The sequence below is a fragment of the Pristis pectinata genome, chromosome 1, assembly GCF_009764475.1.
Source record: "Pristis pectinata isolate sPriPec2 chromosome 1, sPriPec2.1.pri, whole genome shotgun sequence".
Classification (NCBI taxonomy): Eukaryota; Metazoa; Chordata; class Chondrichthyes; order Rhinopristiformes; family Pristidae; genus Pristis; species Pristis pectinata.
Genome location: NC_067405.1, coordinates 143,172,205 through 143,191,880, shown reverse-complemented (window position 1 = coordinate 143,191,880; position 19,676 = coordinate 143,172,205). Strand labels below are relative to the sequence as shown.

General features: G+C 43.8%; 1 protein-coding gene across 2 annotated transcripts in view; it reads left to right on the top strand.

The window, feature by feature from the left end:
• efcab11 (EF-hand calcium binding domain 11) overlaps positions 1-19,676 on the top strand; it is a 95,301-nt gene that overhangs the window by 50,304 nt on the left and 25,321 nt on the right. The window contains exon 6 of one of the 2 annotated variants that reach the window (XM_052029744.1): positions 18,997-19,149. The exons of the other annotated variant lie outside the window; for it this stretch is intronic. Within the exon in view, the coding sequence (XP_051885704.1) occupies positions 18,997-19,015 (19 nt within the window). The 3' untranslated portion in view covers positions 19,016-19,149. Of the gene's footprint in view, positions 1-18,996; positions 19,150-19,676 lie in introns of those variants that run through there. 2 annotated transcript variants of the gene reach the window in all.

Sequence of the window (19,676 nt, the reverse complement as noted above, 5' to 3'; positions counted from 1 at the left end):
CCACCACTGGACACTGAAGGGCTGGTATAACAGCCTCTGAAACACTTGTATACTGATTGTATTTACTGTATATTATGAAAAGTACATTGTTGAAGTTTAAATATAATAAAACTTTGGTGATCCAATGAACCTGATTCCAAGTGGCGTTTTTCCCACAACCCCCATCTCATGGACTAGTTGAGGTGAATAGGAAGAGGAAGCTGGTAAACACAAGGGAAAATGGAAGGACTTGTTACTAGGCTGAGAGAAAGAAAGATGGGTTGAACAGCAATGTCACCTGCATTGACGAGATGGGCCAAACGGCCACTTTCTGTGCTGTGAATTATGTGGTTACATCTCTATGTAGGCATGCATTTCCTGTGTATGCATTCCTGCGATTATATTTGTAATGGAAACTGGATATATAAACAAGTCACACTGTAACCAGATCCCACTATCAGTGGAGGTTGGAGGGTATAATTAGTGTGACAAGTTTGCACATTCGTTATACAATGAAGCAGAAATTTATAACAAAAAATCTGGCAGGGAAATATGCACGGATGCATGACATTTAATATTTTACAAGGAGAGGATTTTGTGCTTTTTGTTAAATAAGTAGTTCAGTGCTAACTATGGATGTTCTTGTCTTAAAATTAGTATGATAAATCTCATACTCATTTACAAAAGAGTCCAGTTTCAGTGAGTAATGCTTTATTTTCAGTTGTAAGTAATTATCCACCTATTGTTGGCATCGGTCATTCCCTAATAAGACTCAGCCAGTATGGATACAGTAAGTTGGTAGTGTTGTGGATAGTGAGGAAGGCTGTCTAAGGTTACAGTAGGATATAGATCAGATGGAGAGCTGGGCGGAGCGTTGGCAGGTGGAATTTAATCACAACAGTGCATGGTGCCACATCTTGGGAAGTCAAATAGGGGTAGGACATATAGTAAATGGTAGAACGCTAAAGAATGTTGATGAACAGAGAGACCTTGGCGATCAAGTACACAGTTCCTTGAAAGTGGCAATGCCAGTAGATTGGATGATGAAGAGGCCACATGGCGTGCTTGCCTTCATAGGGTGTAGCACAGAGTATAAATGTTGGGATGACATGTTGCAACTTTACAAAACACTGGTTGTGTATTGTGTTCAGTCCTGTGTGTGGTTGCACTGGAGAGAGCCAAGGAGATTGACCAGGGTATTGCCTGGATTGGAAGACTTCAGTTCTGGGGAGGGATTGGATACACTGGGCTGGGCTGGGTTTGTTTTCCCTGGAACAATGGAGGCCAGGGGCAGGGAGGAGGGGTGGAAGGGGGTGGTGGTGACCTGATACAGCTATATAAAATTATAACAGCATTGATAGTCAAGAGACTTTTACCCATCAATAAAAAGAGGGCCATAGGTTTAAGGTGAGAGGAAGAAATTTTAAAGGGGAATCAAAGGGAAAACTTGGTTCTTACACAGTGAGAGGTTGATATCTGGAACTCATTTCCAGAGGAGATGGTGAAATCAGATACATAGAGCGTATTCAGGTTGGAATAGGAGCACTTTTATACAGCTGTAGCATGACTTCCTGACCTTCATACTCAGTGCCCTGGCCGATGAAGGCAAGCACGCCATGCGCCTTCTTTACCACCCTATCCACTTGTGTTGCCACTTTCAGGGAGCTATGGACTTGCACTCCAATATCCCTCTGTACATCAGTGTCCTGCCATTTACTGTGTTCTTATATTTGACCTTCCAAATCACATCACTTCACACTTGTTTGGATTAAACACCATCAAGAGTTTAATGGTTGTTCTCGCTCCTTGCACACGATTCCATCAGGAACAATCTCAAGGGTAGACAAGGACGTGACTATTTTTGGATATTGTTAACAATCGCATATTATGGTAAAACTTAACTGGTATTCAATTCTTAATTTTAGTATGAGTGTCTTAGCAGACATTTTCCCGATATCCCAATCAGTGTGTCTAGCCTTCAGTGTTTACTGTAGTGTTATCTAAGAGTGCTAATGTTGATTATTGATTAAATGCTGACCCCACATTCCTGATCAACCTTCCCATCCTTCTTTGCCGTTGCCCTGGCTGTCTATTAGTATCGTCTCTGTCAGTTAGGCAACCTTGAGTTCCTTTATATGTACATTCGTTGTATAATTCCATCACACTGCCTACACCCTTAGCTCTGACCTGTGAGTTATCTCATTGGAGTTCCACGTTGTATCTACTCTGAATTGGAAAAAAAACTTCCCTTAAGTTGGTTACAATCAATACATTTTTGGACCCTAAGTTTGTTCTCATCTCCTGTTCCCAACAAATTACATCTGCGCCTACTGATCAAAGTCAAAGTTGAGTTTATTGTCATATGCACAGTACGTGTATGCACAGGTGCAATGAAAAACTTGCTTGCAGCAGCATCACAGGCACAGAGCATCAGATAAGCAACATTCATAAGAAAAACATAAATTATACACAGTTTTTACTGATGCAAATACTGCAGGGGTTCAGAGAAAATGTCTCATCATCAGTTTCTTGGGACCATTTGGAGTGAACACTGGTGACCTTCCAGTAATGCCCTCATCCCATGTATGAATAAAATCAGTTCCCTGCTTTCAACTCCATGTCACTGAAGTGCACTTCAATTTGACCCAAGGTGTGAGGGGTTTTAGAATTAGATGGCAATGTGAAATACCAAGTATTAATGAGTCAGTCCTTAACATCTCACCCATCCATTGTGGCACCATTCTGTTGTTTTGCGCTTGTCACTGTATTTACTGTTGTATTTATTATTACCGTGTATACTGTTTACTCTGTGAGCTCACATGAGCAAAAGATTTCATTGCACCCTGATGTATATGACAATAAACTATCTGAACCTGAAAGACAGTGAAAATCAGGAAAGGAGTAATAAATTGGTAAATTGGTTTATTATTGTCACATGTGCCAAGGTACAGTCAAAAACTTTGTTTTGCATGCCATCCATACAGATCTCTACAGTTTCTTGCAGTCTTGGGCAGAGCAGTTGCCATACCAAGAAACGTTGACTGTTTATTTCCCTCCATAGATGCTGCCTGACTGCTGAGTTCCTCCAGCATTTTGTGTGAATTGCCATACCAAGCCCTGAAGCCATAATAATCATTCGTTCCTGATTGCCCAATATGGCCCAAAGTGAAAACTCCTCACCCTGCTGTAACATACACGTAACCACAATTTGCTTTTAGTACAACACGTATTCATCAATCAGTTCTTAAACCTGAGCTCCACTCTGACAAAGAGTATGCTTGATACGAGATTTCAAATGGAACAGTGCAAATTTCATTGCATTGAGAACAGCACTTGAAATCAGATGAAAGTACTTTTGTTAGAAATACCGCTAAGACCCTCAATTTGTTCAGAGTTCTCCACTATTTCAAGCAATTTGCTTATGAATTGGTTTGTGCAACAAGGACCTCTTTAGTCTCTTTTAGAGACGCATAATTCAATGAATTAAATAAAAGTGGAACAGTGGATCAAAGGAAAACAAGAGTAACCTGTTATTGTAGCAGTCAAGCCTCTCTCCTTGTCAACAGTTTAATAGGCAGGACGCAAGTGTGAAAGGTTCTTGAATTGGTGTGGTGCGATTTTATGTTGCATACAAGGCCCCTAATTCTCTACTGCTCTTGCTGCCTGCCATGTCTACAGAAGGACAAAGTGCCTTGCATTTTACAAAACCACAAGCAATGAGTTACTCTTTTGTAGTGTAGCCAATGTTATAATAATGGCAGAGCAGGAGCCAATGTGTGTACTGCCACAAACAGCAATGCAATGATGACCAGAGACCTGATCTTGATTGAGGGACGAATATTGTCCAGGACACTTGGGAGGACTCCACTGCTTTTCCTCAAAATCATCAGAATCAGATTTATTATTGCTGACTTAGATGACGTGAAATTTGGTGTTTTGTGGCAGCAGTACCGTGCAAAGACATAAAAATCTAGAAATTACAAAAATAAATAAATAGTGCAAAAAAAAGTAATAATGAGGTAGTGTTCGTGGATCGTTCAGGAATCTGATGACAGAGAGAAAGAAGCTGTTCCTGAGTCGTTGAGTGTGGATCTTCAGGCTCCTGTACCTCCTCCCTGATGATAATAATGAGAAGAGGGCATGTCCCGGATGGTGAGGGTCCTTAATGATGGATGCCGCCTCTTGAAGATGTCCTCGATGGTGGGGAGGGTTGTGCCCATGGTGCAGCTGGCTGAGTCTATAATCCTCTGCAGCCTGGTATTGGAGGCTCCATACCATCTGTCAGGGCAGCCCAGAACCTTGTTTTAACAGCTCTGTTGTTTAACTGCTAAATAGCTTATCTGGCTGTTTGAGTAATACATGCTCCTATGAAGCACCTTGTGATGTTTTACCATGTTGTTGTGATGCAAATATGAAAAAAAGTTAATCAGGATAATTCCTCTTTGACTGCCTCAGGTGAGTGAAACCAGTGTAGCAGATCACATGATCCAGGGGTTCTCTATATAAAATATTTGCTTTCCAAAGTTATAAAATCTTCATAGAGACTTCCTGTCAAACTGCACCATTGGTTGTCTCCCCGAACATCAGCTCAGTCTGAGATTGAGCCCAAAAGCTGACCGAGGTGAACACACCAAGCTATTTTGCCCTCCAAGTCCACTGGAAGGATAGGTGAACCAATGTCAGTGTCCTGTCGCAGGCCAACGTCCCCAGTACGTTCCTTAGTTACACTTAGAATGCCACACTGGGCAAGCCACACTGTTTGCTTGGCAGATGCCAAACAAGTAGTCACTGTTCTGAGCAGTGTCGTGAGAGGAGATTACCAGGTGGACAAAGGAAAAGATTCAAGGAAGTGCTCAAAGCCTTCTTCAGGAATTAAACATCCCTACTGATTCCTGGGAATCTCTGTCTCATGACAGCTCAGATTGGAAAAGGAGCATTTGGGATGATATTGTGAGCCTCAAGGAGTGCACCACCTTACACACCACTTGCCCTGACAGCCACCACCTGCCCCATCTGTGGAAGAGTCTGCAGATCCCACATTGGCCACATTCGCCACCGCAGAACTGGAATGAAAACAAGTCACTCTTGATCGCGAGGACCTTCCCAGGGAGAAGATCTCTTGGAAACTCTGTGCACAGTTTTGGTCCTTCTACCTAAAGAAAGATACAATAACGTTGGAGGTAGTCCAAAGGAGATTCACCAGGCTGATTCCTGGGATGAGAGGGTTGTCCTATCAAAGGAGGCTGGACAGGCTGAGTTTGTATTCCTTGGAATTTAGAAGAATAAAATGTGATAGGTCTTCTTCCCCTCCGCCATCAGATTTCTGAACGGTCTATGAACCCATGAACACTACCACGTCATTCTTCTTTTGAACTATTCATTTATTTTGTAACTTATAGTAATTTTTATATCTTGCACTGTACTGCTGCTGCAAAACAACACATTTTATGTCAGTGATAATAGACCTGATTCTGATGTTGAAGTGTTTCCACTGATGGGAGAGTCATGCTATAAGGGGACACAGCAACAAAATAAGGGGCTGGTCATTTAAAACTGAGGTGCGTAGAAATTTGTTCTCTCAGACGGTGGTGAATCTATGGAATTTTCTGCCACCAATGGTGGTGGAGGTCAGATTTAGATGTATTTAAGAGGGAGATGGATAAATATTTGAAAGATTGAGGAATTGAGGGCTATGGGGGACTGGCACAGAAGAGGCTAGCATAGATCAGTCGTGATCATATTGAATGCTGGGGCAGGATTGAGGGGGTGAGTGGCCTACTCCTACTCCAAGCTCTTGTGTTCTTGTGCTTATGGGAAGAAACACTTTTTGAGAAGGAGGCACCTGGCAAGAGATGGGAAGGCTCAAGTGGGAGTGGACCGGCTTGTCTTCTGTAAGTGGCATTGGTTGAGCGACCAGTAATGGAGGTGAGTGTCACGCACAGGCATTGAAATGGACAGAGCTCTTTGCTCTCCTGAAGACTTCGGGTTCTGACAGCATGGCTCATGATGATGTTGTACTGGCATAGGAGCACGTCAGCATAAAAGTGATGTGTTAGGCCCAGCTGTCGGCATCCTCAGCTATCACTTGTCTCTATCTGACCTTCTGAAGGGATGTGCTTAAATGAAAACAGCAGATTCTTATGAACAGCAACTTCAGCCCTCAATGTCTGTGCTGACCATGATGTCAAATTAAACTAGTCCCATCTGCCTGTACATGATCCATGTCCCTCTATTTGGTATTGGTTTATTATTGTCACGTACCGAGGTACAGTGAAAAACTTGTCTTGCATACCGATCGTACAGGTCAATTCATTACACAGTGCAGTTACATTGAGTTAGTACAGAGTGCATTGAGGTAGTACAGGTAAAAACAATAACAGTACAGAATAAAGTGTTACAGCTACAGAGAAAGTGCAGTGCAATAAGGTGCAAGGTCACAACAAGGTGGATTGTGAGGTCAGAGTCCATCTCATCTGTTCATGTGCCTGTCTAAATACTTCTTAAATCTCGCTATCATATTTGCTTCCACCACCTCCCCAGTAGCACGTTCCAGGCTTTGTGTAAAAACAAGCTTGCCTCACACATTTCCTTTGAACTTCCTTCCTCCTACCTTAAAGCCCTGCCCTCTAGTATTTGACATTTACGCCCTGAGGGGGAATACGATTAAGTATGTAAAATTATGTGGGGCATAGACAGGGTAGATAGTGAGAGTTTTTACAGATTGCCCCTCAGCCTCCGTCACTCCAGAGAACACAATCCAAGTTTGTCCAACCTCTCCCTGCAGCTAAATAGCATGCTATTAAGTGTCTGGGATGGGAGAGGTAGGGAGGCAAGGAGAGAAGAAATGCTATCTTTGCAAAGGATCACTTGGCAGCAGATTGGAGAGGACAGCACAGCTGGGGGTAAGAATCCTAATTATCCCTGCACCAGCTCCAGAGGGGGATCGCTTGATGCGCGTCAAGCAATGACTTGAGGCAAAGCCCACCATTCTTAGATTTATGTTCAATTATATAATGCCTTCCATAACCTTGATGTTTCAAAGTCCTTTAACATTATATTTACTTTGTGCTGAAGGAGCATTATCAAACAAAATTTGGCATGAGCCACAAAGGTGTTGTTAGGGCAGCAACTAAAAACGTGATCAAAGGTAAGCTTGATGAATCAGTTTGAAGGAAGAAAGAGTCAGGAAGGTTGCAAAGCACTTTTCAAAAGCAAAGGAAAAAAAACAAAGTGCAGGTACTGGAAATCTGAAATGAAGACAGAAAATGCTGGAAACACTCAGCAGGTCAGGCAGCATCTGTGGAGGGAAAACAGTTCACATTTCAGGTTAAGTATTTCAAAACACTTTTATAGCTGAAGAACTACAGTTGTGCCAATGCAGAAGACGTACCCACAGTAAACTCCCACAAACAGCAATACACAATTAGTTTTATATTGCTTGGGGTACAAGCGTTGGCAGAGACCTTTCCTTCACTTTGAGGAGAACCTTGGCAACTTCTGTCCACCTGACAACAGATGAAGCAAATGGCTGCTGACACCAACCTTATATGGTGAAAGCAGACATCATTATGAGCATTTTGGATGGTCTCAACAAAGGATGCAAAGCAGGAGGCCAGTCAGGACAGCACCACTGCCTCAAAACAACAAATTTCACATCATCTAAGAGTGATAATAAATCTGATTCTGATTCAATGTAATAATAGGTACTGGTGTCAAAGCACAGATGGCAGATCAAACACAAGAACTTCATTAACCTACAATATTTATTTGGAGTACTGTGTGTAGTTCTGGTCGCCACATTACAGGAAGGATGCGGAGGCTTCAGAGAGGGCGCAGAAGAGGTTCACCAGGATGTTGCCTAGATTAGAGAGTATTAGCTGTAAGGAGAGGTTGGACAAACTTGGATTGTTTTCTCTGGAGTGTTGGAGGCTGAGGAGAGATCTGATAGAAGTTTATAAAATTATGAGAGGCATAGATAGTGTAGATAGTCTTTTTCCCAAGGTAGAAATTTCAAATGCTAGGGGGCATAGCTTTAAGGTGAGAGGGAAATTTTAAAGATTTACGAGGCAGGTTTTTTTACACAGAGAGTGGTGGGTGCCTGGAACACATTGACATGGGAGATGGTGGAAGCAGGTGCGATAGCAACATTTAAGAGGCATTTAGACAGACACATGCACGGGCAGGGAATTGAGGTATATAGATCACATGTGGTCTAAATTGCCGTCATAGTCGGCACAGACGTCGTGGACCGAAGGGCCTGTTCCTGTGCTGTACTGTTCTATGTTCTGTGACTTGGTTATCACAGGATGTCATACAACATGAAAACTGACCCTTCAGTTCATCAGGTCTGCGATGACCATCAAGCACACATTTACATTAGTTCTACATTAATCCCACATTCCCATCAACTCCCCCCAGTTTCTACCACTCTTCTACACACTGGGGGCATTTTACAGTGGACAATTAACCTATCAACCCGCATGTCTTTGGGATGTGGGGAGAAACAAGAACACTTGAGGGAAACCCGGATGGTCACAAGCAGAACATGCAAACTCCACACAGACAGCACCAGAGGTCAGGATTGAACCTGGGTCTCTGGAGCTGTGAACTAGCAGCTCGACTAACTGCACCATTTACATATGCTGGTGTACCCTACACAGTTCTGGTCACAACACTGTAGGAAGGATGTGATTGCACTCGAGAGAGTGCAGAGGAGATTCACCAGGATGTTGCCTAGGATGGAACATTTCAGTTCTGAGGAGAGACTGGATAAGCTGAGTTTATTTTCCTTGGAGCAGAGGAGGTTGAGGGAAGACCTAACAGAGGTATACAAAATTAGGATGGGCATAGATAAGGTCGATAAAACCCATAGCAGAGGTGTTTAAAACTAGAGGACATAGGTTTAGAATTAGGGGTAACAAATTTAGAGGGAATATGAAGAAAATATTTTTCACCCAGAGGGTGGTTGGAGTCCAGAACTCACTGCCTGAGTAGGTAGTGGAGGCAGAGACTCTCACAGCATTTAAGAAGTATTGAGATACACACTTGAATTGCCAAGACATTGAAAGTTATGGACCAAGTTTTGGTAAATGGGATTAGTGTGGATGGGTACTTGGTGGTTGGCATGGTAATTGGTTTATTATTGTCATTTGTGCTGAGATACGGTGAAAAGCTTCTGTTTGCATGCCATCCAGACAGATCATTCCATACATAAGTACACCGAGGTAGTACGAAAGGAAAGCAATGCAGAATGTAGTGTTACAGTTAATTCTAGTGCAGTGCATATAGACAAATAAGGTGCAAGGGGGCATGACAAGGTAGATTGAGAGATCAAGGTGAGCTGAAGGACCTGCTTCTGTGCTGTATGACTCTTATGACTATTTTAGTAAGGGTGTGTATTGTGAAGGGTCATGGCTGTCACATGACACCATTGACCACATGGTCGAAAGCTACACCACTGTCAATCAAGGTCTGGCTCCACCCACCCATTAGCGCACACACTTGACCATTGGCCTTTGTAAACACCTTTGTACCTGACCCTGAGCCATTGGCTTGTTTGAATTACTTGGGCTGGCTCCACCCAGCCCTCCAGCACTATAAAGAGTGCCACATGTGCTTGGTTCTCTCTCTCTTGGCTGCTCCAGGAATCGTGAAACAATGCTGAAGAGACCATTGGTAAGAGTGTGCACTTCCATAGGGGTTAGGAGCGTCCTAAGTAGATTCCCAGTAGCATAGAGCTGATGCTTGCACTGACTTGAGGGGTCAGGGCATCGTATTGTTTCTTCCTTGATCATTTGTAACCAGTTTGTTGTGTGTGTGTGTGTGTGTGTGTGTGTGTGTGTGTGTGTGTGTGTGTCCATGCGCATCTCACCCTTGTTGTGACTTCCCCCATGTTCACGATCACCTGTGTATGTGTAAGTGTGCATCCGTTCCCGTTCATCCTGTCCCACATTTCTCTTTGTGAATAAATCATTTTTAACTCCAAAGACTGTGTCCAGAGTCCATGCCCTTTGAGACCTTACGAACTTGTCTTACAACAGGGTGCCTCCCTGTAATGCTGGAATCCCAGATTCCGGCAGTGTTTGCCAGTCTCAGCACTGCAGGAACTGTGTTTTCCAAAACTCCTGAACACCACTGTGGGAGATTTTCCAACTTGTCTTTTCCAGGTGCAACTGTGCTCATCTGTCCGTGAATATCTTCAGCCACGCTCTGCAATTGTTTTTCTTCTTGGAAAATTAATGGGTGGAAATTCATTGGACAGAGATGCATTGTCTCCCAGAGTCCCAGAGTAATACAGCACAGAAACAGGCCCTTCAGCTCAACTCGTCCATGGTGCCCACCAAGCTAGTCCAATTTACCCACGTTTGGCCCATATCCCTCTAAACTCCTCCAATCCATGTACTTATCCAAATGGCTTTTGAATGTTGTTATTGTACCTGCCTCAACCACTTCCTCTGGCAGTTCGTTCCATATAGGCACCACCCTCTTCATGAAGAATTTGCCCCTCAGGTCCCTTTTAAATCTTTCACCTCTCACCTTAAACCTGTGCCCTCTAATTTTTAGTTCTCCTTCCCTGGGAAAAGTCTCTGTACATTCACCCTATCTATGCCCCATAGAAGGGAAAGGCGGAAAATCTCAGCTCTTTTCCCTCGTACCGTCCTCTTTTTTTTTGGACTTTACCTCCAGCCCTATTGTCTTCCTTTCCTCATGCTTCACTCTGCTATCTTTTGTTCTTCCCTCATTCCCATCCATCCATTACTCCCCAACTCGGAAGGACTATCACGGAGTAAAAATGTTTAAAATCTCTCTCTCTCTTCACAAATGTTGCCTGAGTTGAGTTTTCTTTTTAATCCAGATTTCTAGCTTTCATGGTATTTATCGGTTGTCTTAAATGTCACCCCTGCTTCCTCTACACGCCCCTCCTCTTTCTCACCTTGTGCCCCTTGTTTTGCACTCCCTTGCTCCCTCAGTTACTCAATTGCATTCAGTTAACTCTTGCACTTTCCCCTGTGTTTTATAATTAGCCCCTGAGAGAAGAGAAAATTAGCAGACATCCAGGTGGCTTTTGAGCGGCAGAGGTATTTGCCTTTTACTCAGCCACCCAGCTTGGTCCCCTCTGACTTTGCAGCGAGCCACAAACACAGTGAATACTCTAATTAGCCCATTGCCAGTTCACTTGAAACATCAAGCGGCAGAAACAGTATTAAGAACAACAAGCGTCCCATAGGAAGTTGCTGACCTTGCAGAAGCAATGAATCCTGCTGTATGGAGTGATTTGCTGTTCCATTCTCCTTTCACCAGCAATTCCCAACCCACCCCAGACATTCTTTCTTCTCCCCCTCCCATCAGGCAGAAGATACATAAACCTGAAAGCACGTACCACCAGGCTCAAGGACAGCATCTCTCCCGCTGTTACAAGGCTATTGAACAGTTCCTTAGTACGATAAGATGGACTCTTGACCTCACAACCGACCTCGTTATAACCTTGCACCTTATTGTCTGCACTTTCTCTGTAGCTGTAACACTTTATTCTGCAATGCACTGTTATAATAAATTGATCTGTATGAACGGTATGCAAGACAAATTTTTCGCTGTACCTTGGTACATGTGACAATAATATACCAATTTAATTTAATTTGTTTTTTTTTAATCCAAGGCTCATTCACTCATCATGTTTGCATTTACATAGAACATAGAATAGTGCAACACAGGAATAGGCCCTTCTAGTTTGCCAAACTAGTTAAACTACTAATTAGATAAGATAAGATTTCTTTATTAGTCACATGTACGTCAAAACACACAATGAAATGCATCTTTTGCGTAAAGTGTTCTGGGGGCAGCCCGCAAGTGTCGTCACACTTCCAGTGCCAACATAGCATACCTACAGCTTCCTAACCGGTATGTCTTTGGAATGTGGGAGGAAACTGGAGCACCCGGAGGAAACCCATGCAGACACGGGGAGAATGTACAAACTCCTTGCAGACAGCAGCCGGAATTGAACCCGGGTCGCTGGCGCTATAAACCGCTACACTACCGTGCCTGCCTAACTAGACATCACTTCTGCCTATACAAGTCTATATCCCTCCATTCTCTGCACATTCATGTGCCTGTTTGAGCCTCTCAAACACCTCTATTGTATCTGCCTCCACCACCACCCCTGGCACACTGTGTAAAAACAAAACTTGCCCCACACATCTCCTTTGAACTTTCCCCCTCTCACCTTAAATGCATGCCCCCTAGTATTAGACATTTCGACTCTAGGGAAAAAGATACCAGATACCTACTCTATCAATGGCCCTCATAATCTTACACACAACTGTCAGGTCTCCCCTCAGCCTCCGCCGCTCCAGAGAAAACAACCCAACTTTGTCCAACCTCTCCTTACAGCACATGCCCTCTGATCCAGGCTGCATCCTGATGAACCTCTTCTGCAGCCTCTCCAAAGCCTCCACATCCTTCCCGTAATGGGGCAACCAGAATTGAATGCAATACTCCAATACAAAACCAGAGTTTTATAAAGCAGTAACATAACTTACTGACTCTCGAAGTCACTGCCTCGACTAATAAAGACAAGCATGCCATACGCCTTCTTTACTACCCTATCAACTTGTGCAGCTATGGACTTGGACCCCAAGATCCCTCTGTATATTAATGCTCTTAAGAGTCCGACCATTGATTGTGTACCGTCCCTTTACATTTGATTTCCCAAAGTGCATCACCTCATTCTTGGCCAGATTAAACTCCATCCACCATTTCCCCACCCACATCTGCAACTGAGCTATATCCCGCTGTATCCTTTGGCAATCTTCTACACTATCCACAACACCACCAATCTTTGTATTGTCTGCGGACTTACTAACCCACCCATCCACGTTTTCATCCAATTCATTTATATACATCACAAACAGCAGAGGTCCCAGTACAGATCCCTACGGAACTCCACTAGTCATTGACTTCCCGCCAGATTTTATTGGCTTCCCAGTCCAGCCTGTCAACCCTGGCTCAAAAGTGTCAATCTCACCCCAAGCCGGTAGGCTGGGGATTCAGGTCCAACTCAAGAAGTCCGATGAGGGCTTGTCTGTCCTCTTGGGGCAACAGAAGGATACCACAGCACTGTTCAAAGAGGGACAAGTGACTTTTCTCTGGTGTTTTGAGCCAGTTTTAATCCCTCAACCAACATCACTAAAACAGATTATCATTTCGTTATCTCATTGCTGTTTGTAGTGGGAGAGTCTAGGATCCGAGGGCACAGCCTCAGATTAAAGGGACATCCCTTTAAGACTGAGTTGAGGAGGAATTTTGCACTCAGTCTCGCACTCAACGTCAGCAAGACCAAGGAGTTGATTGTGGACTTCAGGAAGGGGAAGTCAGGAGAACACACACCAGTCCTTATTAAGGGGTCAGCGGTGGAAAAGGTGAACTCGTTCCTGGGCGTCAATGTCTCAGAGGATCTATCCTGGGTCCAACACATTGATGCAATCATGGAAGAAGGCATGCTAGCTGCTCTACTTTGTTTGGAGTTTGAGGAGATTTCTTATGTCACCAAAGACTCTTACAAATTTCTATAGATGTACGGTGGAGAGCATCCTCACTGGTTGCATCACCGCCTGGTATAGAGATTCCAATGCACAGGATCGAAAGAGGCTGCAGAGGGTCATAGAGTCAGCCAGCTCCATCACGCACACAACCCTCCCCGCCATTGAGGACACCTTCAAGAGGCGGCGCCTCAAGAAGGCGGCATCTATCACTAAGGACCCTCACCACCCGGGAGATACCCTCTTCTCATTGCTACTATCGTGGAGGTGGTACAGGAGCCTGAAGACCCACACTCAACAAATCAGGAGCAGCTTCTTCCCCTCCGCCATCAAATTTCTGAATGGCCCATGAACACTACCTCATTATTCCTTTTTTTTGCACTATTTATTTATAGTAATTTTATGTCTTTGCACTGTACTGCTGCTGCAAGACAACAAATTTCATGACATATAGGTCAGTGATAATAAACCTGATTCTGGTCCTGATTCTTCAGCCAGAGGGTGGCCAATCTGTGGAAGTACACAGTTAATGGTGGAAAGGGAGAATGGGATTGAGAAAGAAAAACAGCCATGATTGAACGGTGGAGCAGACTTGATAGACTGAATGGCCTAATTCTGCTCCTATATCTTATGGTCTTGTGATCACCAGGGCATAAGAAACAGGGCAAGTTAAGGCCTTTCTATCCTTGACTAATTCAATAAAATCTTCATACCCTGTCCCTCTATTTGTCATGAGCTTAAGCCATCCTAGACCATGAGGAACTACCTATGAATATCTCCATATCTATCAGTTGCCTAGTCCAAATATAATGGATGTCCTTGATATCTGAGCCCTCCAGAGAATTCCAAAGCTTCCGAGGAAAACATTTTTCCTCACTTCTTATGCAGAGAATGGAGGAGTATAGACACTGTGCAGGCAGAAGGGATTAGTTTAGTTTGGCGTTTCATTACTAATTTAATTAGTTTGGCACAGCATTGTGGGCCAAAGGGCCTGTTCCTGTGCTGTACTGTACTGTGTTCTGTTCTAAATAACCCTGACTCTCAATCTTGAGACAGCCCTATATTTCGACATGCCATCCAAGCGAAACAGCTCCTCAGAATTTATCCTGTCAAGCTCACTAAGAATTTATTATATTCATTTGTGAGACCTTAATGTGTGCACACAGTGTCTACACTACAAGAAGGACTTCATTGGCTATAAAAATCTTTGGTTTATCTGGAGGTTGTGATAAGTCTGTTTCAAAGGAAACCTTTCATCTTGTAATTATGTATATTTTGAAGGGGTTTCCAGTTTATAATTAAAGTGATGGATGGTTGCAGTTATAGAGAGGGGATCTAGAAATTACTGGCTCCATTTGAAATTTACGTTGGCTTTGGGGCACCGCTGAGTTAAATTGGCTCCAAGCCAGCAAATTGTTGGCACTGTCTCCTCAGTTCAGATTCCAAATAACCATTCTAGTCACGCAACTGGGGATTGATAATGCACCAATCACCTGTGGCAAGCCAATATCAATCAAGCTCTCTGCTCCAATCGCTGCAGTCAAAGAGTTGATTATCATCCTCCTCCCATCCATTCCATGGTGTCAGCCATGGCTCAGTGGACAACGATCACTTTCCCAACTCCTAAGGTTCCAGGTTCAAGTCCTTCAGTGACCTGAGCACAAAATTCAGACTGACTTTCCCCTGAATTACTGAGACAGTGTTGTGCTGTCAGGGGTAATTTAAGATATGTTAAACCAACATCTTCTGTCAACTCATAAAAAAAATCCAGAGCATTATTTTGCAAAAAAATACAAGGAGGTCCCCTTGATAACTTAGTCAGTGCATATCCAAATCACAATATCACTAAAACAGATATAATTTCACTTTGCTGTATATGGGATCTTACTATGTGCAAATTGACTGTATTTCGCACATTACATCAGCTACCAAGACAACTGAAGAATACGTCATTGACAGAGACAGAGTACAAGAATACCGTATGTTGCTACACATGCCTTTAGCGCTGTGTGAATCAAATCATTCCGATGTGGGATCAATATCTTATCAGAGGAGTGGTAAAATACTTGTTTGGCTGAGATCATTAGCTCTTTTATATTGTTATAAATAAAGTAAGCTGGAACCAGGACTTTGAACAGCAGTGTTTGTAATCCTTCAGTTATTTTTCCATCTGATCAAAATTCTTTCAACTACCAGGCAGGGATGAATGTGACTGCTGCAGAAACAACTAGGAGCAAAGGAAGAAGGCTATTGCAGGAGATTCTGTTCACTGTCTGGAATACAGCTTGCTAGCTTCATTGGATGTGTTTAAGATATGTACCTCTTGAGTCACAAAGGCACAAGTTTAAATCTCGCTGCGGAAACATAGTGCTTATTTTTATCAGATGAATTGTTCAACTGAGGCCCCATTTGCATTTTGGGTGGGCATGAAAAACCAATGGCATTTCTTTGGAAAAGGAGGGGACTCCATGCTGGCATAGAACGTAGAAGAAAGAACAGTACAGCACAGGAACAAGCCCTTCGGCCCACGATGTTGTGCCAAACTAATTAAGATAATGACACCTAATCCCTTCTGCCTGCACATGGTCCATATCCCTCCATTTTTTGCATATTCATGTGTCTATCTAAGAGCCTCTTAAATGCCGGAGTCATATCTGCCTCCACCACCACCCCTGGCAGAACTTTCCAGGCACCCGCCACTCTCTGTGTGAAAAACCTGACCCGCACATCTCCTTTGAACTTCCCCCTCTCACCTTAAATGCATGCCCTCTAGTATTAGACAGTTCAACCCTGCCAAAAAGATACTGGCTAGCTACTCTATCTATGCCTCTCATAATTATATTGATTTCTATAAGGTCTCCCCTCAGCCTCCGCCGCTTCAGAGAAAACACCCCACATTTGTCCAACCTCTCCTTCTAGCTCATACCCTCTAATCCAGGCAACATCCTGACGAACCTCTTCTGCACCCTCTCCCAAGCCTCCACATCCTTCCTGTAATGGGGCGACCAGAATTGAACGTAATGCTCAAAATGTGGCCTAACCAGAGTTTTATAAGTTTGTAATGTAACTTCCTGACTCTTGAACTCATTGCCTCAACTAATAAAGGTAAGTATGCCATACAGCTTCTTTACCACCTTATTGACTTATGCGGCCACTTTCATGGAGCTATGACCAACCTCCAGACAAAAAAAAATTTATTGTTTTCTTACAACATAGGAGACCATTCAGCCCGTCAAACCATTCTGGCCTTCAGAGCAATCCCATCTCCCCATTTATTTCCCTGTAACTATTCTTTCTCACATGCCCATCAATTTCACCCTGATGCACCCACCTACAGTGGCCAATTAACCTACCAACCCGCACATCTTTGGGACGTAAAGGCATCACTTGCAATGGCACCATCCTTGTCTTGTGCTTGAGAAGGTGGTGGTGAGCTGCCTCCTTGAGTTGCTGCAGTCAGCGTTGTGAAGGTTCTCCCACAGGGAGTTCCAAGATTTGGACCCAGCATCCATGAAGGAACAGCAATATATTTCCAAAGTCAGGATGCTGTGTGACTTGGAGAACCTGCAGGTGATTAAACTCCTCTTTGCCTGATGCCTTTGTACTCCCTGTTGGAGAGGTTTGGGAGGTGCTGTTGAGTTGAAGCAGTGCATTCTACAGGGAGCACATACTGCAGCCAATGTGTCAGTGGTGGAGGGAGTGAATTTCTAAGGTGAATGATTTGTTCTGGATGATGCCAAGTTTCCTAATTGCTCTTGGAGCTGCCCTCATCCAGCATTCTGTAACACATCTGACACTGTGACTCAACAATATCAGAAGCAGATGTACAGTAAAATACTACAGGAATATAATTGACATAGAGAAAGACTTTAGGATAGATGAGGTGCACCTTGAAGAACATCTTAACTGGGGAAAGAAATGGAGAGGTTTTGGGAGAGAATTTCTGAGCTTAGCATTTTGGCAGCTGAGATTCTGACCACCAGTAGTGAAGTGAATAAAATGTTGATTCCAGACCCCCTGATGCTGTGGGACTGTACAGACTTGAAATTTATTGCTGAATTTCTTTGCTGGCTTTCCTTCTTCAAGCAGTTTCTTCCCCCCATTGTAATTGTATTGGAGCCAATGGTGTTCTGCCTCTGAATTGTGTCGGATGACATCAGTACAGTCCATCCCTGGGTACTGAACAGGTTCCGTGTTTACAGACCTCCATAAGACGATTTTGTCTTCAAGTTGGAAAATACACAAAAATCTCTCGACATGGTAACCACAACTTAACAATATCGTAATGAATGGCATTAAAAGTACAGTGAATTTGCTTGACACTTATACCCTGTATATGTATTGCCTGTGACAACAATAAACTTGAACTAAGGCTGATAAGAAAGAACAATTTCTAAAAGTGGAGAGAGAAAGTAAACTAGTTCTGCCATTCGTAGGAACAAACTTATGTCAGGCTTTTGATTTTAATAATATTATGGAAGCTCATTCGGATGTAGGTGTGTCCCGAAGTCGGGGACAGCCTGTATCCAGATTCCAGCTGAGATGCACTTGTGAAGCTTATGCAGCTCACACCTTACTCTGTCCATCTAAAGTGTGCACAGCTTGAAATGTAAGGCAGTGGATGAACTTCAAGGGGTTAAGCAGAGGGGAGTAATAGGAACTCATTCAGACCTTCAAGGCCATCCTGCCAATTTGTGAAAGTTGACCTGTGCTGTAATAAAGCAGACAACAGCAGAACCAAGGAGCGTACAAAAAGTTCTTTGTTGTTTAACACTAGCGGGAGTAGGGGGTACACAGAGGAGCAAACAGTCAGTGCTGCTCTTCCCTGCACGTGGCCCGACTTGAACGCAGGGTGCTAACAAACTTAAATACATTGTTCTCTGGTGGGTGTCCACCTACTGCACAGGCGTACCCATATTTGGGTATGCTTGACCAGCTCGCACTACCATTGGTCAAGCCGAGGCTGCCGTGTGCAGCCAGACAGGTTAACACATCTTTCACAGTCAGTCACAACCCTGTTTTCTTGTGGCCTTGAGGCCCCACAGCTCAGCAACTCCTATCAGCCAAGCAGACTACACGAGCAGGTGGCTCAAGCTGTTTACCAGTAGAGAGAGAGAGTAACCCTTTGTTCACCAGAGCTCCCTTCCCATTGTCTTCTACAATTTTCTTGGATTATGGCTGACATGAATGTTAATACTTCACAATAGATACCAATGATTTAGAAGAGGGAATTAAATGTTTGCACACAACACAGAGCTGGTGGGAGCGTGAATTGTGATGAGGATGCAGAGAAGCTCCAGAGTGACTGGGAGAGGATGAGGCAGTGGCCAAGTGATGGCAGATGCAGTATTGTGGATATCTCTGGAGGTTTCCACTTGGGTGGAAAAACCAGGAAGGCAGATCTGGAAGGAGCTGTTGAGAATGTGAGGAGGATAAAACGGGATTAGTGTGGAATTCACATAAATGGGTGCTTGTTGGTCAGTGCAGAGTCGGTGGACTGAAGACCCTGTTTCCATGCCGTGATCCCGAGGGGAGTGGGAGAGGAGGAAGAAGGAAGAGAAAAGGGAGGAGGAGAAGAAAGAAGCAGAGGAGGAAAAGAAGAAGGTGGAAGAAGACCACAATGGGCAGTGCACGAATGTTTTCAGATCTCCCTTTACACTCACCTGCTCCAACGCAGACCTTGCTCATCCCCTGAGTAAACTTCTGCAAATCACTGCCTCATGTGTCCTGACTCAAACCTGGTTCCATTCACTCATCACCTCCCTGGCTTGCGTACTTACACTGGTTCCTCGCCTGACAAGCCTTAACTTTAACAATTCACATCCTTGCTTTCAAATCCATTCCTCCATTCCCACGTCTGTTTCCTCCTCCAGCCGTACAACCACGGAATACTCTGCCTCCTCAGTCTGGCTACGTGCCTAGTCCTTAATGTTACCTCTGTTCCACCTTCAGCTGCTGAGGCTCTAAACTCTGGAATTATCTCCCCAAACCCGTCCACCCCATTAACTCTCTCTCTCTCCTCCTCTGAGACACTCCTAAAATCTATCTCCCTCTATATCCACCCTCCCACCCCCCACAAGAATTCAGGTGTCCTCCCTTATGAGACTCCCCATCAAATTTTATTTGGAATTTTTTGGAAGGACATTTAACTGTGTGCATGAT